The following is a 26,902-nucleotide window of genomic DNA, read 5'->3' as shown; positions in this document are numbered from 1 at the left end:
GAGGAGGAGGAGGAGGAGGAGGAGGAGGAGGAGAAGGAGGGGGAGGAGGTGGAGCCGGCGAGAGTGAGGGAGTGCCAGGCCAGAGATCGAAGCCCCGCCGGCACAAGAGGCTCTATTTTGGGTCGTGCTGGACTGACGAGGGCTGATACCAAGGCCTCCTCCTCCTCCTCCTCCTCCTCCTCCCGCGGCCCCAAGTACACTCTGGCGCCCCGAGACACACTCGCTGATCCACGTCTTGTTGAACTCGAAGGACACACCTGTTTAGTGTTACCTCACTTGCTGCTGATGAAAAATAATATCTATCTTCTATCTATCTATCTATAACAACCGAGACGTACGTCTATCTCTACACTCTGCTCTACAGTTTTGAGAGCATCTTCATGAATGAATCGAGGCTTATATGCGGGAGAGAGAGGCGAGCGAGCGACGCGGCGAACGCAAAAGTAGCAGCTACGAAGGAGACGTGGAATGGAACACGGGATAGACGGGACCGTAGAGATTCCCACTTGGGATCTGAACCTCTGGTCCTTGGTAGTTTATCAGAGGAGGTGGAGGGTGTTATCTCGTGCCTCGTTGGTTGACTGTAGGTCGTACGTTGCTCGAAGGAGGTTCTCTCTGTGATATGACGATAGGTCCAAGTCGCCAATGTTGTGTCTACCATCCACCGTCGTGTGTTAGGTTGATCCCGTGTTGGTTTCCCACATGTAACTTGGATAGGTCGGGATGGAGATGCTTGGTCATACGTCATGAGAGTGGTAGTGGCGGTTCCCATGTACTCGATGTTATTCAGGTGTTTACAACTTCCTTCTCAAGTGGATTCAAAAACAGGAGGAGATCTGGCGAGGATTCTGCTTACGGTCGGGATCATCAGCCATATAGTTTCCAGTCCTCACATTCTCACTGTAATAGATTGAGTTGGTGGTTCGATTTCCGCGCATGTGTTGGTGATGGAAATGATGATACTACGGGGATGTCTTCCCGTCTGGTCTGTTAGCTGAAGACACCTGGTTATAATAAACTTTATAAGGGTGTTCCTAAGGGGGCGTTTTTACACATTACAAGGAATGTAAATGTTTTCCTGGGAGAGGCGGATTTGCTAGTTCACCTTTGTGTTAGAAAATCCATTGCTGAAGAGGTTCTATTTCAGGCGTTGGGTTTCCTTGCGAGATAAATCCCAGAGGGAGGATGTGTCTTGTAAGCTCAATGGAGAGGACCTGTGATGGCGCTAGTCTTTTATATCTGGGGACATTCACCGGTGGCACTGAGGCATTCGTCCATGATCTGCAGGCTTTTTTTTTTTTTCGTAGACTTAATAATACACTGGGTAGAACTGTCATCAACCAGAACATCTGTGAAAGAGAGGCGGCGGTTGTCGAGCCAACCAACCAGAACATCCATGGAAGTGAGGTGGACGTCGAGACGAATGAGATGCTCCTCTTTGTTGACCACCACGTACATGTCGTCTGCGTCGTGGTGGCAACAGGTGGCTGGGGTGGAGAGAAAGGTCTTGAGGGAGGTTATTCCCAAGGTGGATCATCAAGTAGAAGAATGGGGAATGTTGGGTCTTACGGGCAACCATGTCGCTACACCATCCTACTGGAGGGACAAGAGTCCATCTATCAATGAGATGAGACGGGGCTTGTGTAGCGCAGGCACGGAGGAGGTTCTGCATCATGATGCGGGAAATGTTGGGTGGCAGCCTGATGTCCTGGGTGACGGTAGACTAGAGTCGTAGGTCATCATGACGGCAAGTCCGACAGGGCCTTTGGCAAAGATGCTATCCACACCCCAGTAAGGTCCACTTGGTCCTCAAAAACGTAAAATTTGCAAGATTTTGTCTTTAGCATTCATCATGAAATTAGCAGCCATGTTATTCATTATGACCAACTAAACTGTTATGCTGAACTATGTACATACAGGATTGTTTACCAACGCCAGAGAGCCTTGAACCCCCGCCCGACCGCGGAGAAGGGAGAGGCAGGACAGTTATCATCCCAGGCCACACAAGCAATAACCGTATAACAACTGTTCTTTACCACTGAACTTGGTCAAAGACGACGACTAAGTGTCTGGGCATAGGACACTAACCCAAGGCGACTTACGATGGCCAATATGGGACGAATATCAATATTCGATCAGTGTGAGGAGCTGGTCCTGCGCTTATGTGTTGGTTGGTCAATTCTATAGTACTCCTGCCCGCCGCTAGGAGGCTGAGACTGCTGATGGCGTAGATGCTGTTATGTTCTATGGATGTTCACCTGTGATACACTCCTTTCACCTCTACAACTAGCTGAGATACTCGCCGCAGCTTAGGTAATGATATGGCTTTTACAAAATGCAGCTAATCAGTTCGAGAAAACTTAATATTGTCGATGATGGTTCACTTCTTAGCATTCTTTAAGCTGCAGAGGACGAAGTACAGTCTTCAAGGTATTTGAAGAGCGCCCATAAACAGCCTTAAAAAGAGTCTCAAGGCCAACGTACCGTAACTTAAACTCTGTACCAGAGTCCGCAGTACCTACGGCCAGAACCTGGGGCCTCGGAATGCTATGGTTCGGCCGTGAGAATGTAAACAACAAACGCATATACCCTTGAAAATATCATCTAGATATTTCCCGTGGTGTTACCGGATTCCGCCAGCGAGTGGGTATACCACTGGTGGGAAGTGACCTGCGGCGAGGCCGAATCATCGTCAATGGATGGAAGGAGTCGATCATTTCCCTGCTCCTGCATGGAGCGCAGCATGGGTGATATAGGAACCCTGTGAAAGGGGATCCTTGCGTTATACATACACACACACACACACATATATATATATATATATATATATATATGTATATATATATATATAACATACAAACTTCCAACAGCCAGGATCGAACCCGGGACCCATGGGTAGTGCTCCCACCTGCTACGCAGGGGTCCCGGGTTCGATCCTGACTGTTGGAGGTTTGTATGTTATATATATATATATATATATATATATATATATATATATATATATATATATATATATATATATATATATATATATAAATCTCGAGACTACCTCGGTCTTGGCTGAGACACAAATCTTACGAGATTTTAGTTAATAAAAAGCTCTCCAGGAGTCGGGTAATACAGCAGGGAGGGGGGATTATCGCTGGCCAAACTGTGGTCAAAGTTCTCAGAGATTCCCCAAGACCAATAGAAATGGTCAGATAACCCTGACGGCGATGACCAAAGATTTTCTAGCTCTCGTGGATTATTTTACGTTAGCTGAGACGGCACGGACAACCGAGGCCCTAATCAAAGGACCGGGTTCGAATCCTTGCTGTTGTAAGGCATCATGTGATATATATATATATATATATATATATATATATATATATATATATATATATATATATATATATACATATATATATATATACCGTAGCCTGAGCCAGGTACCCAAATTACCAAATGACCCCTAAGGGAGGATGAACAGCTGGCTGGACTGTGGAACGACTGCCGCAACCAGGATTCGAACCCATGCGCTCCACCTTGGGCGACCCGTGAATGCGTTGACCGCTACACCACTGAAGTCCCAACCAGGATTCGAACCTCTGCGCTCCACCTTGGGCGACCCGTGAATGCGTTGACCGCTACACCACTGAAGTCCATTATGCCTCATCTTAAATATCAATGATAATGAAAATAATTCAGGGTTATCTCCATCCGATTATCCAATCATCCTTCATTTCACTTCTGTGATGTGGGCACAAAGACTCGGGGAGAAGTGAAAAACGTTATTCTAGCAAGAAGGAAAGACTAGAGAAGTGAAGAAAATTTCACAGCTTAGCTGGGTCTGGGAAGGACGATAAAAAATTGGCCTAACGGCTCATCCTTGTGTGACTCGTCTCCACATATAAACTACGGGAATAAACAGTTACTACTATACCATCAAAGAGGACCATCGTGTCAGATGGAAAGAGATGGTTGATTAGCGAGGGTAAAGAGAGTTCATAAACTTCAAGGCTGATGACTTTACTATTTAACAGAGAGTTGATGGAAGAAAGCCACATAAGTATAGTGTTATGTACTGGGGATGAATGAGACTAATGGGAAGATGGGATGGCAGCCCTGCCGAGCCATACTGGTGTCATGAATCCATCACTCCACCTGCTAGAAAGCAGATTTAATCGTGTTCAGTAATGGGATTTTGCAGGATAGTGTGTAAAGGGGGATACAGGCATGACAAAAAGACTATGGTGAACTGCAGAGTTGAACTGTAGTGTTTTGGAATTTGGTAAATAGAAACGTAAGAGGCTTAGGGAGAGAGAGAGAGAGAGAGAGAGAGAGAGAGAGAGAGAGAGAGAGAGAGAGAGAGAGAGAGAGAGAGAAGCTGCGCTGTTTGTGTATACTTCTGAATTCAAGAAGGTTACTGCTGACAGACTGAAAAAGGTGCTATATGTATAGGCTCGAGTTAAGAGAAAAGTGTTCAGTGCAAGGAAAAAAAAAGAGAGGATAAAGATAGAATAAATGAAGATAAGGAAGGGAAGGGAAGAGAATCAAAGAAAACGAACTCGCAGTGGAAATGTCGTGTTCATATGTTTCCTCATCTCAATCAATACATAAATCCAACAGTTTTTATTTGTTCATGTCCTCTGGTACACACTTACCTCACGGATCTTGTTATTGGCCAGGTCCAGGGTGAGGAGCGTCCTGCCCAGGGCGGAGAGGGAGGATCTCTCGATGGCGCTCACGTTGCTTCTGATGATGTTCAGGTGTCGCACGCCCAGACCCAGGAACACGTAGTCGGGCAGCCGTGGCAGGTTACAATTCCGGAACTTCATCCAGTAGATGGTGAACGGGTTCTTCTTAAGGACGTCGAGGGCGTTGCGCACATGTTTCTGGTCGGCGTGATCACAAACGATGTCCAGTCCTGTGGACGCACCGTGTTACTCCCTTGAACCGAGCGTCTAAAGAACAGTGGCGGTGCTGGGGGAGGGGTCTGGGGCAGGGCGGGACGTGGGTGGTGACATGCAATCTACTGGGGTGTGCTGGGGAGGGAGGGAGGGAGGTGGTGGAACAAAGGGGGTTTGGGAGGGGCAGAAGGGATGGTGGAAACGAGACGGAAGGACTGGTGGTTAGGAGGGAGGGAGGGGAGAGACAGTGGATGGATAGAGAGGGACAGGAGATCCTGGATGGGGAGGTAGGCCAGAGTGCCCGTGGAAGATGCCTCAGGCATAGGCGGACACTCTGGCTACAGCCTTACGAGGGAGGGCGGACATCGAGGTGAGGGAAAGTGACAACATCAAGTCGTCCGAGGAGAGGAGAGGAGAGGAGAGGAGGCACTGCTACGGAGGCGGAGCAGAGGTGGGGTGAGGGAGGCAGCGACGTGATAGGGGGTGCTGGAGAAGCTGTGTGGCAGCATGCTGGGAGGGGAGTGGGTGGAGGCGAGAGCAAGATGCTGCTGGTGGCGGAGATGCAGGAGCCACGGGGCTGTCCACATGCTGGGCGAGGGCGGGCCGCTGGAGGGTGTAGCGGGGGACTAAAGCACTCAAACGTAAACGTGGTGTGAGGTGGGCCGCCTGTGTGAGGTGGGCCACGTGGTATAAGGTTAGGGTAGGAGGTGGGTTGGGAGGTGGGCCTGGTGGCCTATGGAGGGGGGACAGTTGGTCTGAGATGGACTAATTGTTTGGGGTGGGCCACGTGACATAAAGAGGGCCAGGTGTGAGGTGGGTCACCTGTTTGAGGTGGGTCACGTGGCATTAGGAGGGCCAGTTGGTGTGAGATGGGCCACCTGTTTCAAGTGGGGCCACTTGGCATAAATGGGGCCAGGTGGTGTGATATGTGCCACCTATTTGAGGTGGGCCACGTGGCCTTAGGAGGGCCAGGTGGTGTAAGGCTGGTCATAAGGTACAAGATGGGTCAACTGAGCCATGTGACATAAGGAGGGACAGGTTGTGTGAAGTGGGCCACCTGTTTGAGGTGGGCCATTGCCATTTGGAGGGCCAAGTGGTGTGATGTGGGCCCCTTTTTATGAGCTGGGTTAGGTAGTGTCACCTGAATTGGACCTTTTACAGTGGGATGAAACAGGTGGAGTGGGAAGCTAGGTGGGCCAGGTGGTGTGAAAGGCCAAGTGGGCCAGGTGATGTGGGAGGTGAGTTGGGGCCAGGTGGTGTGGGAGGCCAGGTAGTGTGGGAGGTCAGGTAGGCCAGGTGGTACTGGGGGTCAAATGAGCAAGGTGGTGTGGGAGGTCAGTTGGGCCAGGTGGCATGAAAGGCCAAGTGGGCCAGGTGATGTAGGTCAGTTGGGCCAGACGGTTTTGGAGAGCAGGTAGGCCAGGTGGTTAAGGAGGTCAGGTAGTACTGGGTGTCATGTAAGCCAGGTGGTGAGGGAAGCCAGGAAGACCATGTTAACGTGTGAGGTCAGGTGGCTCCCCCTCACCCGACCTCCCACACCACCTGACTCACACTCCCTCACTCATCATCCTCATCTTTGTTCTCAATGGTCGAATCACGTATGAGTAAATCCTTGCTCTCGGTGATGGCATGTTTTGGTACACACACACACACACCTTAGGATTTGTGTTCATCAGTTCTTTTTCGTGAAGAACATTTGTCCCCAAAGACGCTACATGGATTTCTAAGACCAGCGTCGGTCTACTTAAGTTAGATTCAGGTTGCGTTAAGTTAGGGTAAGTTAGACTAGGGTCTCAATAGTGACTATCTTGAGGTGGCGAGACCCAGGGAAGGCCAGGTGACGAAGAGGACCTTGTCTCCCGCCAGCCGTCGAGCGATAGCACTAAACGACTCTGCTTTTTTGTATATTAATGAGGCACGACTCAAAGGTCATTCATTACTCTTGCCTCACCCGCATTCACCAGTGGCTAATGGGTTCGTCAGACACGCCCGTCTTGGCTGGGTGTCGAAGCTTGAGGGTGGAGGGGACTCGAGGTGGACTGAGGGGAGGAACACGATCTCTTTGTCCAGAGGTGCTCGTGTGAGCACCTCTCCTTCAGGCAAGTTGGTCACCACTTTCTGAATGAAGGAGACATATGTCGTCTATATCATATATATATATATATATATATATATATATATATATATATATATATATATATATATATTCCTATGGGTCCAAGGGGAAAATGAAACACGATAAGTTCTCAAGTGCACTTTCGTGTAATAATCACCTCGTCAGGGGAGACACAGGAGAGAAATATATCAGTCAGTTGATATGTTATTTCATTTATTATACTATGTCGCTGTCTCCCGCGTTAGCGAGGTAGCGCAAGAAGAGAGACGAAAGAATGGCCCAACCCACTCACATACAATGTACATACATACACGCACATATACATACCTATACATTTCAACGTATACATACATATACATACATAGACATATACATATATACACATATACATATTCATACTAGCTGCCTTTATCCATTTCCGTCGCCACCCCGACACACACGAAATATCATCCCCCTCCCCCCGCCAGGTAGCGCTAGGAAAAGATAAAAGGCCACATTCGTTCACACTCAGTCTCTAGCAGTCATGTGTAATGCACCGAAACCACAGCTCCCTTTCCACATCCAGGCCCCACAAAACTTTCCATGGTTTACCCCAGACGCTTCACATGCCCTGGTTCAATCCATTGACAGCATATCGACCCCGGTATACCACATCGTTCCAATTCACTGTATTCCTTGCACGCCTTTCACCCTTCTGTATGTTCAGGCCCCGATCGCTCAAAATCTTTTTCACACCATCCTTCTGCCTCCAATTTGGTCTTCCACTTCTCTTCGTTCCCTCCACCTCTGACACATATATCCTCTTTGTCACATATATCACTTGTTTACCAAATGGCGTCCCAGCTACGTCTCTTCGTTGTATATCAGCTGACTTATATTTCGTATCTCCCCTGATGATGTGATTATTACACAAAAGTACACTTGGGAACTTATCGTGTTCTATTTCCCCGTGGACTGATAGGAATATATATATAATATAAACTGATATGGATATTGCTTCAGTATTGTTACCGAATAATAAAAAAGGGGGTCCAATTTCTTGCACGGGGGGCCGTCGCCCCCCCCCCCCACAACTAATAATGATAATTTAGTGTGATTATCTTTCTATTTTTTTCTTCTCTCTCTCTCTCTCTCAGATGTAAAAATATCCCGCTCATTATCTTAATCAATTGGCTATTTCTGAGCTTATCGTAACCATCTCGTAAAACTTACGGCAAATCATTGAATATATATATATATATATATATATATATATATATATATATATATATATATATATATATATATATATATATATATTCAGTCACATACTTTATTCAAATTATATGTATCATTTTCAAAAAAGGTTCGTATTCAGAGTTTGTTTGCTCGCCGTAATGATCATCCAAATTTTATGACTGGGTTCACAGAGCTGAGCGATAGTGACTGGTGCGGGGGACGATGATTGTGAAAGGTATGGACGAAAGTGAATGGGACGAACGATAGCCTGTGGTACACAGGGGAGGGTTGGGGGGAAAATGGTGAGATCTTTTGAGCACTGTCACAATTAAGCTTCAATTCATTATGATAAACTCGTGTGCATATATCAATGCCCTCCAACAGCCAGGATTCGAACCCCGTACCATTTGCCATGACTCTCTTGGTCCACGTGCCACCTTGTCCAAGACACACCACATTCACCTCCTTATCATTTATCATATTCAGATGTTCGGTTTCTTCTTCCTTCGTCTTCTCTTTTCCTGTTACCATTTTCTCTTTCATTTTCCTCAATCTCTTCCTTTTATCCTATCAATCTTCTCACATTATTCTCCACACCCAAGCCATTTTCTTGTATCTACCTGAAGAGCATTTTTGACTCTCTGTTCCCATCCCTCATTTTACCCATTTCTTCAGCCCTCTTGCCTGTGTCTTGACCTCTCACCGCTTTCTCATGTACGTTTCCCATTCACTCGCACTACTTCCCTGCAGGTACTGATTGTACGTCTCGTTTTACTTTATTTGTTTTGCTTTCACCAGCTTTTGTTTCATCAGCCTCCTAATGTCGTGTGCCTACACACTTCATCCGTACACTGAAGCTCTGATTCACTAGATACCCTCCAATCTCCTAAGTTAATTTACTTTCATTCTAACCACAGCCAAGCCCCGTAGACCTTTCTGTGGTTTCCCCTGACCACTTCATATGTCTTGGTTCAGCCCATTGACAGCTTGTGGCCCCGTACATACCATATTGCTCTAATTTGCCATTGCATGCACGCCTCACATTCCACATCACTCAACGCATTTCCCACTTTATCCTTCCATCTCGTCCTCGGTTTAATTCTTCGAGGCTGCCACCAGAGCTAACTCATCAGCAAACAACAACGGATTCTCTTCCATGGCTTCCCTGCCCCCAACAGACTACAGACCTCTCTCAGAGACCTTCCTCTGTACCTCCCTTACCATCTCATCCATAGAGAGATTAAACAGCCGGGGTGACATCAAACACCTTTGGCGCTAGACCCGCATTCACTTGGAGAGACTCACCCTCCTCTCTCCCAACTCGCACACACGCCTTACTCTGTTGACAAAAACTCCTCACTGTTTCTAGAAGCTTCCCTTTCACACCATATATTAGCAGCAACTTCTACAAGGCATCACTATCATCCCTATCATTCCCTTTATCCCGATCCATAACTGCCACATGCAAATCCTTCTCTTTCTCTGAGTATTTCTCACACAGATTCTTTGAAGGAAATACCTGACCTGCGCATCCTTTACCACTCCCGAAGCCACATTGCTCCTTACCCACTCTGATGACCTGCGCATCCTTTACCACTCCCGAAGCCACATTGCTCCTTACCCACTCTGATGTTCTGTGCATGCCACTACCCTTTCATTCATCATTTACCCATTCACATTGTCATGTATGCTCAATAGATATATACCTCTGTAATTCGAGCATTCACTTTTGATCTTCTTGCCTTTGTACTCCAACATCTCACCTTAAGCCATTCTGTCATTCTGTCAACCCCTTTCTTGAGAATGTGACTGCAGTTCCATCCACTCCAGCTGCTTTGCCACACTTCATCTTACTCAAGGCGTTCACCACCTCTTTTCTTTTCATCAATCCAACTTTCATGACTCCTCTCACTTTGTACACCTCCGGATCCTAGGCATCCCAAATCTGCCATCCTATATATATATATATATATATATATATATATATATATATATATATATATATATATATATATATATATATATATATATATATAAATGGGTTGTGTGACAACGTGAGTGCCTGAGGACACTGACCGGTGAGGATACTGACCGGCGAGGATACTGACCGGCGAGGACACTGACCGGCGAGAATACTGACCGGCGAGGACACTGCCCGGTGAGGATACTGACCGGCGAGGACACTGACCGGTGAGGATACTGACCGGCGAGGACACTGCCCGGTGAGGATACTGACCGGCGAGGACACTGACCGGTGAGGATATTGACCGGCGAGGATACTGACCGGTGAGGATATTGACCGGCGAGGATACTGACCGGTGAGGATACTGACCGATGAGGATATTGACCATTGAGGATATTGACAAGTGAGGATCCTAAGCTGTGAAATACTGACCAGTGATGATGCTGGCAGTGAGGATACTGACCAGTGATGATGCTGGCCAGGGAGGATAATGTCCAATGAGGACACTGACCGGTGAGGATACTGACCTGTGAGGATACTGGCCAAGAAGGATACTGGACAGTGAGGATACTGTCCAATGAAGATACTGACCAGTGAGGATACTGCCTACTGAGGATACTGGTCAATGAGTGTACTGTCCAGTGGAAATGCTGGCCAGAAATGATACAGCCTAGTGAGGCCACACTTCATTGAGGATACTGACCAGTGAGGGTACAAAGGGTGAGGATAGTATCACCAGGTGTCCAGGACGAGTGAGGGACAAGGTGGAAGAAAGGCCCAGGCTCTGAGAAGGCTTATATCAATCAAGCTTTTATAATCGAAAAAAAAACAAACAAACAAACAAAAATAAACCAACTGATTAATGGTAATGATGGACGAGGCTTGACCAACCAGGTAAAGGATGGGGGAAGGGGAGGATGGGGGAAGGGGAGGATGGGGGAAGGGGAGGATGGGGGAAGGGGGAGGGGAGGGAAGGAAGAGGGTGAGTGTGTGGTAAGTTTGCCAGTTTGCTCAGTCGGTGGGGGAAGGAGGTGGGTGGTAGTAGAGAGAGAGAGAGAGAGAGAGAGAGAGAGAGAGAGAGAGAGAGAGAGAGAGAGAGAGAGAGAGAGAGAGGGGGTGGTGGAGGTTTAAGTGCATTGGGGTACACTAATGGGTGACTGTGATAGGGGGTGGTGGGGGAAGGGAGGGGTGGGTGGTGGTCGAGGGTATATGGGGGGTGGGTTGGTTGGTTGGTGGTGGGGGAGCTTTGGTGGTTGGGGTATGTGCAGCGGAGACCCAAGCGCTATTCCGTGGCTAGATATTACTTGAGTTAACTCCTCTTAAACATTACATATAGACTTAAAAAGTGAAGGGATGAGAAAATTATCTCGGGGGGTTGGGGTGTGGGGGAGAGGAGATGTATTTGTGGTGGGTGGTGGAGGGTTGTAGTATGACGATAGTGTGGTAGGATGACTGGTGAGGTGGGTGGATGACTGGTGTAGTGGGTGGGTGACTGGTGTGGTTGGTGGGTGGGTGACTGGTGTGGTTGGTAGGTGACTGGTGTGGTTGGTAGGTGACTGGTGTGGTGGGTGGGTGGGTGACTGGTGTGGTGGGTGGGTGACTGGTGCGGTGGGTGGGTGACTGGTGGGGTGGGTGGGTGAATGGTGGGGTGGGTGGGTGACTGGTGTGGTTGGTGGGTGACTGGTGTGGTGGGTGGGTGACTGGTGTTGTGGGTGGGTGACTGGTGTAGTGGGTGGGTGACTGGTGTGGTGGGTGGGTGACTGGTGTGGTTGGTGGGTGACTGGTGTGGTGGGTGGGTGACTGGTGTTGTGGGTGGGTGAATGGTGTTGTGGGTGGGTGGGTGAATGGTGTGGTGTGTGGGTGACTGGTGAGGTGGGTGGGTGACTGGTGAGGTGGGTGGGTGACTGGTGTGGTGGGTGGGTGACTGGTGTGGTTGGTGGGTGACTGGTGTGGTTGGTGGGTGACTGGTGTGGTTGGTGGGTGACTGGTGTGGTGGGTGGGTGACTGGTGTGGTGGGTGGGTGACTGGTGTGGTGGGTGGGTGACTGGTGTGGTGGGTGGGTGACTGGTGTGGTTGGTGGGTGACTGGTGTGGTTGGTGGGTGACTGGTGTGGTGGGTGGGTGACTGGTGCGGTGGGTGGGTGACTGGTGTGGTTGGTGGGTGACTGGTGTGGTTGGTGGGTGACTGGTGTGGTTGGTGGGCGACTGGTGTGGTGGGTGGGTGGATGGTGTGGTGGGTGGGTGGGTGGGTGGGTGGGTGGGTGGATGGTGTGGTGGGTGGGTGGGTTGTGTGGTTGGTGGGTGATTGGTGTAGTGGGAGGGTGATTGGTGTAGTGGGTGGGTGATTGGTGCAGTGGGTGGCTGTGGTGTAGTGGGTGGGTGACTGATGTTGTGGGTGGGTGAATGACTGGTGTGGTGGGTGGGTGGATGACTGGTGTGGTTGATGGGTCAATGGTGTGGTGGGTGGGTGGGTGACTGGTGTGGTTGGTGGGTGACTGGCGTGGCTGGTGAGTGACTGGTGTGGCTGGTGGGTGACTGGTGTAGTGGGTGGGTGGGTGGCTGGTATGGTTGGTGGGTGACTGGTGTGGTTGATGGGTGACTGGTGTGGTTGGTGGGTGACGGTTTAGTGGGTGGACGACTGGTGTGGTGGGTGGTTGAATGATGTGGTGGGTGGGTGAATGATGTGGTGGGTGGGTGAATGATGTGGTGGGTGGGTGAATGGTGTGGTTGGTGGGTGACTGGTGTGGTTGGTGGGTGACTGGTGTGGTTGGTGGGTGACTGGTGTGGTTGGTGGGTGGGTGACTGGTGTGGTTGGTGGGTGGGTGACTGGTGTGGTTGGTGGGTGGGTGACTGGTGTGGTTGGTGGGTGACTGGTATAGTGGGTGGGTGACTGGTGTGGTTGGTGGGTGACTGGTGTGGTGGGTGGGTGACTGGTGTTGTGGGTGGGTGAATGGTGTTGTGGGTGGGTGGGTGAATGGTGTGGTGTGTGGGTGACTGGTGAGGTGGGTGGGTGACTGGTGAGGTGGGTGGGTGACTGGTGAGGTGGGTGGGTGACTGGTGTGGTGGGTGGGTGACTGGTGTGGTGGGTGGGTGACTGGTGTGGTGGGTGGGTGACTGGTGCGGTGGGTGGGTGACTGGTGTGGTTGGTGGGTGACTGGTGTGGTTGGTGGGCGACTGGTGTGGTGGGTGGGTGGATGGTGTGGTGGGTGGGTGGGTGGGTGGATGGTGTGGTGGGTGGGTGGGTTGTGTGGTTGGTGGGTGACTGGTGTAGTGGGAGGGTGATTGGTGTAGTGGGTGGGTGATTGGTGCAGTGGGTGGCTGTGGTGTAGTGGGTGGGTGACTGATGTTGTGGGTGGGTGAATGACTGGTGTGGTGGGTGGGTGGATGACTGGTGTGGTTGATGGGTCAATGGTGTGGTGGGTGGGTGGGTGACTGGTGTGGTTGGTGGGTGACTGGCGTGGCTGGTGAGTGACTGGTGTGGCTGGTGGGTGACTGGTGTAGTGGGTGGGTGGGTGGGTGGGTGGCTGGTATGGTTGGTGGGTGACTGGTGTGGTTGATGGGTGACTGGTGTGGTTGGTGGGTGACTGGTTTAGTGGGTGGACGACTGGTGTGGTGGGTGGTTGAATGATGTGGTGGGTGGGTGAATGATGTGGTGGGTGGGTGAATGGTGTGGTTGGTGGGTGAATGGTGTGTTTGGTGGGTGACTGGTGTGGTTGGTGGGTGACTGGTGTGGTTGGTGGGTGGGTGACTGGTGTGGTTGGTGGGTGGGTGACTGGTGTGGTTGGTGGTGGGTGACTGGTGTGGTTGGTGGGTGACTGGTGTGGTTGGTGGGTGACTGGTGTGGTTGGTGGGTGACTGGTGTGGTGGGTGGGTGACTGGTGTGGTTGGTGGGTGACTGGTGTGGTTGGTGGGCGACTGGTGTGGTTGGTGGGCGACTGGTGTGGTTGGTGGGTGACTGGGGTGGTTGGTGGGTGACTGGGGTGCTTGGTGGGTGACTGGTGTGGTTGGTAGGTGACTGGTGTGGTTAATGGGTGACTGGGGTGCTTGGTGGGTGACTGGTGTGGTTGATCTGTTTGTAAGTAACGTGGGTGATGGGAGAGTTGTGAGGTGTGTCTGTGTGGTGGTGGTGGTGGTAGCGATGTACATTGTGGTGTCAGTGACGGTAATTGAAGGTGGAACTCATGGTTGTGTTGGCAGTGATGGAGGGTCTTGTGAAAATGGTGGTTGTGGAGCTGGTTGTTGAGGTGAGGAAGGGAGGTTGGTGGTGGAGAATGTGGTGGTGGAGACAGTGTTGATGGTGTTGTGGTCAGTGTGGATGTGTTAGATGTGGAGGATGACAGTGGTGGTTATGGCTGTGTGGATGGTAGGTTGAGGTGGTAGAAGAGGTCGAGGTGAAGGTTCTGGTTGTAGTTATGGTGGTGTTGTGTAGTTTTGGTTGTTATGATGCGATGCTTATTGTTGAATTGGTGCATGTGATGCGAGTTGTGATGGCTGTGGTCTTGGAGCAATAGTTGAGGTAATGGAGGTATGTTGTGGATGGTTGTAGAGGAAAAGTGTGTGGCTAGAAATGTGGTCAATATGGTTGTGGTCGTGTTGGGTTATGGCGATGATAATGTAGTGATGTTCTCGGGGCCTGAACACACACGACTTAGGAAGGCGTGCACAGGATAGAGTGAATTGGAGAATTATGGTATACTGGGGGCGACGTGTTGCCAGTGGAGTAAACCAGAGCATATAAGGCTGTCAGGGGAAACCACAGAAAGGTCTGTTGGGGGCTTGGTTGTGGATCGGCGGCTGTGATGTCAGTGCATTATACATAACTGGAAAATGGATGTGAGCGATTGAAGTCATTTTTTCGTCTGTTCCTGGCGCTCTCTCGCTAACACGGGAAAGGGCGAACACGTTTTTGTGCATACATATACGCCTTTCCAGCTTTAGCAGAGTGTACTTTAGGAACAACTGGCCAGCAGCCCCAGCTGCACACATCAAATCTCTCACTGTCATGTATAATGTACTGAAATCAGAGCCAAGCTGGACAGACCACACTATGGTTTAACTTGACTATTTCATGTGCCCTGGATCTGCCTCGTGTTTGCACGTTACCCCTTCACCCCAACACCCCTCCATGTACCACATCGATCCAATTCGTTCTATCCAATGCCTGCAGCTCACCCTCCTGAATGTTCTGGCCCCGATACCCCATATCCTTTTGCGCTCCATCCTTTCATCTTCTCCACGGTCTTTCTCTCTCTTACCCTTGCTACCTCCTCTTTTGGCACATAGATCCTCTCCGTGAGTCTCTCTTCACTCATCCTCTCCATATGTCTAATCTATTTCAATGCACCCTGGTCAGCCCTCTCTATCAGGATGTGCTTACCCCACGACAGCCTATCTCTGATCCTTTCATTCCTCACACGATCATCCTAACATGGCACATACTGCACACAGGCAGTTTATCTCTAACACATCTACCCTTTTCCCTTTGTGGTCAATAGCACAAACTTGCGTACATAGGACACTGTGGGGATTAATGTACCCTCAAACATACCCTTCTTTGTTCTCACGCATTGAGCATTCCTTCTGCACTCTCGTTAATGCAGCTGGGACCTTAGCCCCTTTTCCAACTTTGTGCCTCACCTCATCTCTCATGGTTCCATCTGTTGCCACGTCCACTCTCACGTGCCTAAAGCACTTCACTTCCTCCTAAACCTCACAGTTTGAATTCAGATACTAACCATCCTGACTCATTTCTCTAGTGTATACATTTACCTTACGTCTGTTGAACTGTACCTTCAACTCTATCCTTTCATAAGCTCTCCCGAACACTTCCATCAGGTTAAGGAGCGTCTGTGTGGAGTCTGCCATCAAAGATGGATCATCTGCAAACATAAACTGACTCCACTGCCAAGGAACATCCACCCCATAGCAACCCTCTGATCCAAGACCCTCTCGCATTCATCTCCCGCGGCACCACCCACCTCCTGAACAGATCAAACAGCCATGGTGATATTTGCCCATCCTTTGAGGCAGACGCTCTCCCTCAGGTGATGACAGTGTCAACAATACTGGTGACTGACAGCCATGAGACTATACTATCAGTCATTTCTGGTGGTGGCGATGGTAAAGGTGACTGGTGGTAGTGTGGTAGAGGCGACTGGTGGTGTGGTGTCTGATGGTGAGCTGGGGTTGTGACTGTCACTAGACTCGTCAGTGAGGTGGTGACAATCATGAGTTGGAGGGGGGTCGAAGAGAGATGGAGAGAGGATGGGGTGGTTGTTGCTGTGGTTGTTGTGGCGGGGTGAGGTTGGAGTGGGGGTGTGTGTGGGGGAGTGGGGGTTTCGGGCACGTGACACTGTGGTACACTGCAAACGTAGCCATACTTTACCGGATGTTGTCAGAGGAGTAATAATGAATGAAAGATCGATGCACTGGTTTAGAAAATAAAAAAATAATATGTACATTAGTGAAGGACAGGACAATATGCCATCTCTCTGTCTCTCTCTATATATATATGTGGCTTCGTCACACTTTCTGACGACTATACCTGTTGCTCCTTCAAGCAAAATGAATCTAAAATTATAAATGAGTTCACTCATGACAGCGTTATGCAAGAGGCAAAATGCTACATGGACATGAAACCTTAAATCTAAGTCATGCTAAACTTTGATCTTGTAATGGAAATTCATAGCATCACCCCACCAATCACGTCAAAGACTAGATGTTATCGTGCATGAGGCATGTGCAATACCTCGCAAAGTATCGAACATGTGTCTACAGTCTAAGTATGTTATCAATATATATGTAATATATATAATATATAATATATATATATATATATATATGTATATATATAAGCTTGCAATTCAATAATTAGGCCATATTATTCATTCTAAAAACAGGCTATAGCAAAAAACTTTGAACAACAAAAGTCGCAATTTTACCAACGAGTTGAAAACTGCTTTAAGAAGCTATCATCCAAGCAAGGAAGACAACTCAACATAGGATAGATAAAAGACCCTTAAGATAAGACACTGAGTTGCCAAATGTATCCAGTGTAGGTTGTAACATTCCATCTCAGTTTACCCTGCTGTGTCCACAACATCACATTGTAAACTAACACACTGACCGCGTGTGTGTGTGTGTGTGTGTGTGTATGCATGTGTGTGTGTGTGTGTGTGTGTGTGTGTGTGTGTGTGTGTGTGTGTGTGTGTGTGTGTGTGTGTGTGTATGCAAGCATGTACGTGTGAGTGTGTGAGTGTGTGAGTGTGCAAGTGTGTGTGTGTGTGTGTGTATGTGTGTGTCTGCAAGCATCTGTGTGTGTGTGTGTGTGTGTGTGTGTGTGTGTGTGTGTGTGTGTGTATGCAAACATGTATCTGTGTGTGTGTGTGTGTGTTTGTGTGTGTGTGTGTGTGTGTGTGAGCCAGCACGCTCCGTGTCTGGCCCTACAGCACAGCATGGCCTGCACCAGGGTAGTGTTGGTGTTGTTGCAGTGAGGGTATTGAAGAATGTAACAAGTCAACATCTGCGACACATTTGGGCAACACTCGTCCCTGCGTGTGGAGGGATGGGGGGCGGGCACCGCTAGAAGGGGGTTATGGCGGGAGTTTGGCGGGAGGGGGGAAAAGAGGGAAGGGTGGAATGGGGGGATTATACATACACACACAGACACACAAACATACATACACACATACATACATACAACAGCAGCAGCAGGGTAAGGCGGGCGTCCTGCTCGGGGGAGGGAGGGAGAGTGTGGAGGGATTATGACGGCTGGTGGCCCCGCCCGTGGTAGTGAGGGAAGGTGAGGGAGGGAGGTGTGTAGCTTGCCTGCCCCTCACTAATCTAGAGAGTTACTGGTGTGAGTGGCGTCGCGCCCGTGTCTCCTGCTCGCCTCTCACTACCCCACCTCCCTGGTCGATGCAGCAGCAGCAGCAGCAGAACTGATAACCTAATAATGAAGGCATAAATCACACCAGCTCATTGTCGAGAGCAGAGAGCACCTTGACCCAGGCCAGGCCCCTTCGACACCATACTGCCCCGTTCCCTAGCTCGAGGAGACCCCGTTGAGGGACAACCCCACCCTGAGAGGGCTCTCTCTCTCTCAGCCTTGTGAGGAACTTCGACTCCTCAGAACTGACGGCGAAGCGTCGGGGAGGCGAAGCTGGGGGAGGGGGCCTTCCGCTAGTGATCGAAGTGAAGGGAGAGGACGAGCCTACAATATTGTTGTCCCCAACCCCCACCCTTACCCCCACATCCGTTATTATTGGCTTCCTTCTTTTGTGGCGAGCAATATTGATCTCCCTCGTCAATATTGTGTTCCTCAACCACCTATATTCCCTACGGCCCCTGGGCGTATATGTACTGCCGCCAATTCTTTGAGGCGAACCCTTCTTCCTCTTCGTCGCTCAAAGCTTCCTCCCCACACCTCTCTCTCTCCCACGTTGTGGTTTCTACAGGAAGAGGAGGAGGAGGAGGAGGAAGACGGACACCTGTGGTATCTCTGTGCTTGTTATCGACCTGCAGACCCAGGCAGTCAAGAGAGAGAAGATGAAGAAGAACACATCATCATCTTCGAAGTTCCCGGCATGACGGCACTACCCTTAAGCACGATGGTACGACCCTCGAGCACGATGGTACGACCCTTGAACACGATGATGCACGACAGTACGATCCTTGAGTACGACAGTACGATCCTGATGGTGCGACCCCCTGAGCACGATGGTACGACCCTTGAACACGATGCTACGACTCTTGGGCACGAAGGTATACGATCCTTGAGCTCGATAGTACGACCCTCGACCCTAGTGGTACGAACCCGTGAGTATGAGAACCTGGTTTTCGAGTCTGACCTTCAAGGGTCAGGTTAAACGTTAAGGCATTATGAGCCCCCCTTCCCCTCCAATCTTACCTGTGGTCGCACCGTCATGCGCCAGGATTGGACCATCGTCTTCCTGGGGATAATATCAAAGATCCCAGAATGAAAAGGCGACGCAACATCTACCTACAATCATCTGAGGGATCAACGGCGAAATAAAGAATTTCGTACAAAATAATGAACGTAAAATGAAGGACAATGATGTGCTCATTGCTGACTCCCAGTAAGCGATGTTACGATCTCTCTCTCTCTCTCTCTCTCTCTCTCTCTCTCTCTCTCTCTCTCTCTCTCTCTCTCTCTCTCTCTCGGACTGACCCTGACGATGTCAATAACTTCTGAGATGTCTCTCTATCATGGACGACCCTGACGACGTCAATAACTTCTGAGATGTCTCTCTATCATGGACGACCCTGACGATGTCAATGACTTCTGATAAGATCTCTCTCTCTCTCGAGGACGACCCTGACGATGTCAATGACTTCTGATAAGATCTCTCTCTCTCTCTCTCTCTCGAGGACAACCCTGACGATGTCACTGACTTCTAATCTGTCTCTCTATCAAGGACGACCCTGACGATGTTAATGACTTCTGATAAGATCCCTCTCTCTCTCTCTAGGACGACCCTAACGATGTCACCGACTTCTAATCTGTCTCTATCAAGGACGACCCTGACGATGTCACCGACTTCGCCCCGACTTTGGACTAGGTTCCCATCTTGAGCACAAAGATCGAACTCAACATTCCTCAGATCCCCAAATGTAGAACCTTACCCTCTCTACCATGCTGGCGCCTTGCGTCCACGTCCTACCTATCCTCGTCTGTACACTGACAGTGTTATGGACTTGGAGAAAATCTATTTTTCTCTCACAAATACAATTTTGAGTAGACAAGCGACACGCAGGAAAGATCAAGTGTTAGTCAGTAGGTATAAGTGCCGGGGATGACCTCAAAGCCAGAGATGTTATATAGCCTCCTTGAGTACAACGATTTCACCTCGCGTGTACGATGGCTGGAGTGATCGCATTTCATGGAGGGTGAGTCTGGGTGCTACAGGAGAGGGCGGTGAAGTGGTCGTTTCTCAAGGGGTTAGTCGAGTCGTGTTCAAAGGATTAGATCGTCGTTCTCCAGAAGGACGGGCGTCGTACTCGAGGGGTTAAGCCGTCGTCCCACAAGGAGTTAAGGCTTCGTCCTCAAGAAGTCTTCGTCCTCAAGGGTTAAGTCTTCGTCTTCAGAGGCATTAAAATCTTTTTTCTCAAGGGGTTGTGTCATCGTCCTCGAGGGTTAAGTCCTCGTCCTCGGAGGGTTAAATCCTTGTTCTCAAGGGGTTACATCGTCCTCAAGCGGTCAAGTCGTTCGTCCATCTCTCGAGCGCCGACACACCACTCTACGGGGACGAGCCGCCAGCACCGAGGGAGGCCTCTCTCCTGTGGAGCTTCAGGCTCGCCTCCGCCCTGCGACGGGCTGGCTGGGAGGAACCTCCCTAAGGGCGTCTTGCGAGTGAAGGGCGTCGACAGCTAGACATGTGAGGATGATGTTAGGTTCCAGTGGAGCAACGCTGCCTCCTCCACCCCCATTTGAGGAGCTTCTCCTCGGCAACGCGACCCCTCAAGGGTCATTCAGGGTCATCCAGGGTCAAACGGGTTTCATCTAGAGCCATCTAGGGGTCTAGCGGGTTTCATCTAGAGCCATCTAGGGGTCTAGCAGGTCTCATCTAGAGCCATCTAGGGGTCTAGCGGGTCCATCTAGAGTCATCTAGGGGTCTAGCGGGTCTCATCTAGAGTCATCTCGGGGTCTAGCGGGTCTCATCTAGAGCCATCTAGGGGTCTAGCGGGCCTCATCTAGAGCCATCTAGGGGTCTAGCGGGTCTCATCTAGAGCCATCTAGGGGTCTAGCGGGTCTCATCTAGAGCCATCTAGGGGTCTAGCGGGTCTCATCTAGAGCCATCTAGGGGTCTAGCGGGTCTCATCTAGAGCCATCTAGGGGTCTAGCGGGTCTCATCTAGAGCCATCTAGGGGTCTAGCGGGTCTCACCTAGAGCCATCTAGGGGTCTAGCGGGTCTCACCTAGAGCCATCTAGGGGTCTAGCGGGTCTCATCTAGAGCCATCTAGGTTCTCGCGGGATGCGGGTGGGGGTTCATAGAACTAGGAAGGGTCACGCTGGGAACATCTATGAGCCATCTAGGATCCTACGGCAGTCATGCCATATAAGGTCACGTAGGGGGTCATCTAGACACATTAACGATCACGCAAAGGTTATCTAAAGCCATTTAGGGTCACGTGGGGTCAATCTAAAGCCATTCAGGGTCACGTGAGGGTCATTTCAAGCCATTCAGGGTCACGTGAGGGTCATTTCAAGCCATGGAACGTCACTCCGGAGTTACCCAGAGCCTGGGAGGTCACGTGGGGTCATCCAGAGCTATCTAGGGCTACCCTGGATCATTCAGAACCATCTAGGGGTGACACAGCAGTCATCTAGAGACGTCTAGGGCCACGCGAGAGCCAGCTAGAGCCACGGAGGTGACACGGGGTCACCTAGAGCCATCTAGATCAACTCAAAGATAATAGACGGGTCACTTATACCCATTGAAGGACAATGGGCCATCTAGGCCCAATTTAAGGGCGCTAATGGGGGTCATCTAGATCCATTTAAGGACGATGAAGGGATAATCTACACCCATTCAAGGACGTCGAAGGGGTCATCTTGACCCATTTGAAGACGCTAGAGCCATCTAGGCCCAATCTAAGGACGCTAGAGCCATCTAGGCCCAATCTAAGGACGCTAGAGCCATCTAGGCCCAAGTTAAGGACGCTAGAGCCATCTAGGCCCAATTTAAGGACGCTAGAGCCATCTAGGCCCAATTTAAGGACGCTAGAGCCATCTAGGCCCAACTTAAGGACGCTAGAGCCATCTAGGCCCAATTCAAGGACGCTAGAGCCATCTAGGCCCAATTTAAGGACGCTAAAGCCATCTAGACCCAATTCAAGGACACTAAGAGGTTCATCTAGATCCATTTAAGGAAACAAGGGCCATCTAGACCCATTAAAGGACACTAGTTATCTAAACCCATTTAAGGACGCTAAGGGGCTATTTAAACCATTAAAGGACACTAAGGGGGTTATTTAGACCCCTTTAAGTGGGGGGGGGGGGGAGCCTTGACATGACTCACCTTCCTGAAGACCCAACTGTGAGGGACTGCACTCATGAGCACCAGAGTGCATCAAGAGGGGTCCCAGTTGTGAGTTGTGAGGCCCCAGTCACTCACACGTCCACCTCCGGACTTGTGCCTCACAAGTATACCACGAGGCTCCACTCACTCATGAATAGACCTCGAGGCTCCACTCATGAATAGACCAAGAGGCTCCACTCACTCATGAATAGACCACGAGGCTCCACTCACTCATGAATAGACCACGAGTCTCCACTTACTCATCAATAGACCTCGAGGCTCCACTCACTCATCAATAGACCTCGAGGCTCCACTCACTCATGAATAGACCTCGAGGCTCCACTCACTCATGAATAGACCACGAGTCTCCAATCACTCATGAATAGACCTCGAGGCTCCACTCACTCACGAATAGACCTCGAGGCTCCACTCACTCATGAATAGACCTCGAGGCTCCACTCACTCATGAATAGACCACGAGTCTCCAATCACTCATGAATAGACCTCGAGGCTCCACTCACTCACGAATAGACCTCGAGGCTCCACTCACTCACGAATAAACCACGAGTCTCCAGTGACAGTCACGGATAAAACGTGAGTCTCCAGCCACACTCATGAGTAAACAATGAGTCCCCAATCATTCATGAGTATACGAACAAAGAGGAAGAAGGCAACATGAATGTATCAATATATACATACAAAAACCAATTCCAAAATAGAGAAAAATTAGTCACAAAAAAATCGGCCCGGATTATTGCAAATTTCTTTCTTGTAACCGGGACGAGGCTGTCAATTATCGGGACTTGAAATCAATCGGATAATTCACCTCATGAAATCCAAACACAGGAAAAGGGGGACAGGAAAGGAAAGGAAGAGACGAGAAGGATACACAGGCATGGCTGGCTGGCTGGCTGGCTAGGTAAAACATATTAACGAACGTGAGAATGAAAAAAGAGAGACGAGTTCCCTCTAAACACGTATCAAAAATGTTGATGTGTCTTAACCTTTATCATACATCACCACTACTTTCCCTCCCCCCCCCCCCCTAAAAAAAACTAACCTGACCCCCCAAAAAAAACTAACCTGACCCCCCCAAAAAAAACCTAACCTGACCCCCCCAAAAAAAACCTAACCTGACCACCCCAACTCCCTTACACCCAGCCTTCCCCTCCTCCCACACACACACCCAAACTCCCTCTTCCTCTCTATCTATCTCTCTCTCATATGCCACAATGGGGCTAATGAGGAACACAACGACCCACAATAGACCCACCCCGAGGGAGGAGGGAAAAAAAAAAAAGAAAGATATGAAATAAAAGATATCGCATTGTGTGTGTGTGTGTGTGTGTGTGTGTGTGTGTGGGTCGAGTAAATGCACACAGTTAAAGAAAGGTCGACTACCCACACAATAGCCCGGCTGACGGCCAACAGTGGGGGGGGGGGGGGGGGAGGGGGGTGCCAAACCATTCAGGGCTACTAAGGTCAACCCAGATACTGCACGACGTGGGGTGGGGGGGGGGAGGAAGGCATCCCTTGAACACGTCGCACGTCATACGTCGTGGCGTTTAAGCCCTTGGCCACCTGTGTGACCTCAGAGCCCTACAGCCCTTGGCCACCTGTGTGACCTTAGATCTCTGCAGCCCTTGGCCACCTGTGTGACCTTAGATCTCTACAGCCCTTGGCCCCCTGTGTGACCTTAGATCTCTGCAGCCCTTGGCCCCCTGTGTGACCTTAGATCCCTACAGCCCTTGGCCACCTGTGTGACCTTAGATCTCTGCAGCCCTTGGCCACCTGTGAGACCTTAGATCCCTGCAGCACTTGGCCCCCTGTGTGACCTTAGATCCTTGCAGCCCTTGGCCCCCTGTGTGACCTTAGATCCCTACAGCCCTTGGCCACCTGTGTGACCTCAGATCCCTACAGCCCTTGGCCCCCTGTGTGACCTTAGATCCCTACAGCCCTTGGCCACCTGTGTGACCTTAGATCTCTGCAGCCCTTGGCCAATTGTGTGACCTTAGATCCCTACAGCCCTTGGCCAACTGTGTGACCTTAGATCCCTACAGCCCTTGGCCACCTGTGTGACCTTAGATCCCTACAGCCCTTGGCCCCTTGTGTCCACCACTTTTAACGTGATGGCGAAGGCAATGTTATGACCTCCCACACCAGTACGGGTCAAGACCGAGGGGGTGTGTCCTTCAGGAACTACCCTGACCCCTGAAATTGTGTTTCTACCGATGTATCATGAGGTCCGAAGAACAGGTTGGTCCCATGTGTTATGGGTCCTGAAACAGCGTTTCCTCTGGATTAATACGGGCCCTGAAACAACGTTTCCTCTGTAGTATTATGGGCCCTAAAACAGTATTTCCTCAGGAATAATACGGGCCCTGAAACAGTGTTTCTTCTGGAATAATACGGGGTCTGAAACAGCGTTTCCCCATAAATATTATGGGCCCTGAAACAGTGTTTCTTCTGGAATAATACGGGGTCTGAAACAGAGTTTTCCCATAAATATTATGGGCCCTGAAACAGTGTTTCTTCTGGAATAATACGGGGTCTGAAACAGCGTTTCCCCCATAAATATTATGGGCCCTGAAACAGTGTTTCTTCTGGAATAATACGGGGTCTGAAACAGAGTTTTCCCATAAATATTATGGGCCCTGAAACAAAGTTTCCCCTGGACCACCATTAACCGTGAATCATCGGTCCGTCTGACACATCATGAGTCCTGGACCTGAGGTGGCTCCTGGACTGTTGTGGACTCGGGAGCCAACGTCCAGTCTCCTGGTCCCTGTGAGTCTTGTGCCCTCTGGACTACTACGAGTCCAGAGATATGGCGTTCCTGGAAAGCTCCAGGAACTTATCCAGACTTCCCATGAATCACCATGGGCCCTGAGGATATATATATATATATATATATATATATATATATATATATATATATATATATATATATATATATATATATATATATGAGGGTGTTGGATCATTGTGGATTCTGTGCCACTGAGGCCCATGGAAAGCAAGTCGACTCTACTGATTGAAAGACATTCTGAGCCACCATATCATCCCCTGAACCTGCAAAGCCCTTCCACCACTGAACTAAAGTGGACCCTGGCCCTTAGGGATACCCTAAACAATGGATGCCCCTTCGACCTCTGTCCTCACATCCCTTGGTGACCCTGATATCGTCGTCTACCACCTCCTCCTCCTCTCTCCCTCCTGAACACTGACTTCAAACTAGTGAAGATCCTGAAGTAAACACTTCATGGAACTTCATCATCTGTCACTGACTCCAATCTAGTGAAGATCCTGAAGTAAACACTTCATGGAACTTCATCATCTGTCAATGACTCCAATCTAGTGAAAATCCTGAAGTAAACATTTCATGGAACTTCATCATCCGTCAGCCACCAGGGAAAGAAAGTCAAACTAAAACGTCAAAACTGGGAGTAGAGGAGGGAAAAAAAGGAGAATCTCTCCTTGGTTAATGAGGGCCGAAATAAATGCTGATCAGGGTAATGAAAGGCTGGGCTTAATCTCAGCTAAAGCTTTGAAAGTTAAGGGGACAATCAGCTTGGGCATTAACCTTTAAAGGTCAGTTTGTGTGTGTGTGTGTGTGTGTGTGTGTGTTGGGAGGGCTAGGGGGTCGTTGAGCAGGGGGGATAATTACCTCTCCTAATTAACTTACATGGCCTCATGTGTGTGTGTGTGTGTGTGTGTGTGTGTGTGTGTGTGTGTGTGTGTGTGTGTGTGCCTACATCTGCCCGGCCTCAGTCCTAGTGCTGTTCTCTCATCAGTCATGCTAATGAGGAATTATACCAGTTCAGCTACCGTCTGATTACAGGACTGGCTCACACAACTGGCCTACGAGTTCTGATGTATAGCGGGTCACTGGCCAGGCAGTTTGGCTGGGGTGAGAGTGAGGGAGGGAGGCGCACACACACACACACACACACCCCTGGGCCATGGCTCGTAAGACATGCTGCCACACCAACAGGTTCTGACTGTCTTGGGAGATCAGAACGCGCCATCATGGTTGGTGATCAGGTTCACTAAGCGTCTTCAACTCTGAAACTCCAGACACACTGTTATGATGGGACTTCAGCTCCTCCGGTTACTCCTTGAGTATCAAGGCGCGGTCCTTGAGTACACACCAGTACGATCCTTGAGTACACACCAGTGCGATCCTTGAGTACACGCCAGTACGATCACTGAAGTACTAAGGTACGATCCTTGAGCACAACGGTACGACCTCTGAGCACGACGGTACGATCCTGAACACAGCGGTACGATCCTTGAGTACGACGGTACGACCTTTGAACATTACGGTACGGCCTTTGAGCACGACGGTACGATCCTGAACACAGCGGTACGATCCTTGAGTACGACGGTACGACCTTTGAACATTACGGTACGGTACGATTCTAGAGTACGACGGTACGACCTTTGAACATTACGGTACGGCCTTTGAGCACGACGGTACGGCCAGTTACACTTAAGGGTCGTACCGTCGTACATCAGGGTTGTATTATATAGCTCACTGGACTAAACTTAATTTCATTACATCTTCCCTTGTCCTTTGCACTCCATTGTTTTATACCTGTGTTACCGGACGCCACCCGCTTAAAAGGTTACACCACAAACCACAAGTCACCCTTGGCTGTGTAAGCTGTATCGCT

The 26,902-nt window shown here is 49.7% G+C and overlaps 1 protein-coding gene across 6 annotated transcripts in view; it reads right to left on the bottom strand.

The window, feature by feature from the left end:
* Positions 1 to 26,902, bottom strand: part of LOC139760247 (uncharacterized) — a 753,913-nt gene that overhangs the window by 67,329 nt on the left and 659,682 nt on the right. For all 6 annotated transcript variants that reach the window (XM_071683168.1, XM_071683167.1, XM_071683169.1 and 3 more), the window contains one exon: positions 4,644 to 4,906. In XM_071683168.1, the coding sequence (XP_071539269.1) occupies positions 4,644 to 4,906 (263 nt within the window). The remainder of the gene's footprint in view (positions 1 to 4,643; positions 4,907 to 26,902) is intronic.

The sequence above is a fragment of the Panulirus ornatus genome, chromosome 36 (assembly GCF_036320965.1).
Source record: "Panulirus ornatus isolate Po-2019 chromosome 36, ASM3632096v1, whole genome shotgun sequence".
In the NCBI taxonomy this organism is placed as follows: domain Eukaryota; kingdom Metazoa; phylum Arthropoda; class Malacostraca; order Decapoda; family Palinuridae; genus Panulirus; species Panulirus ornatus.
Note: the sequence above shows the minus strand (reverse complement) of the source record. Positions and strands in the feature narration are given on the sequence as shown.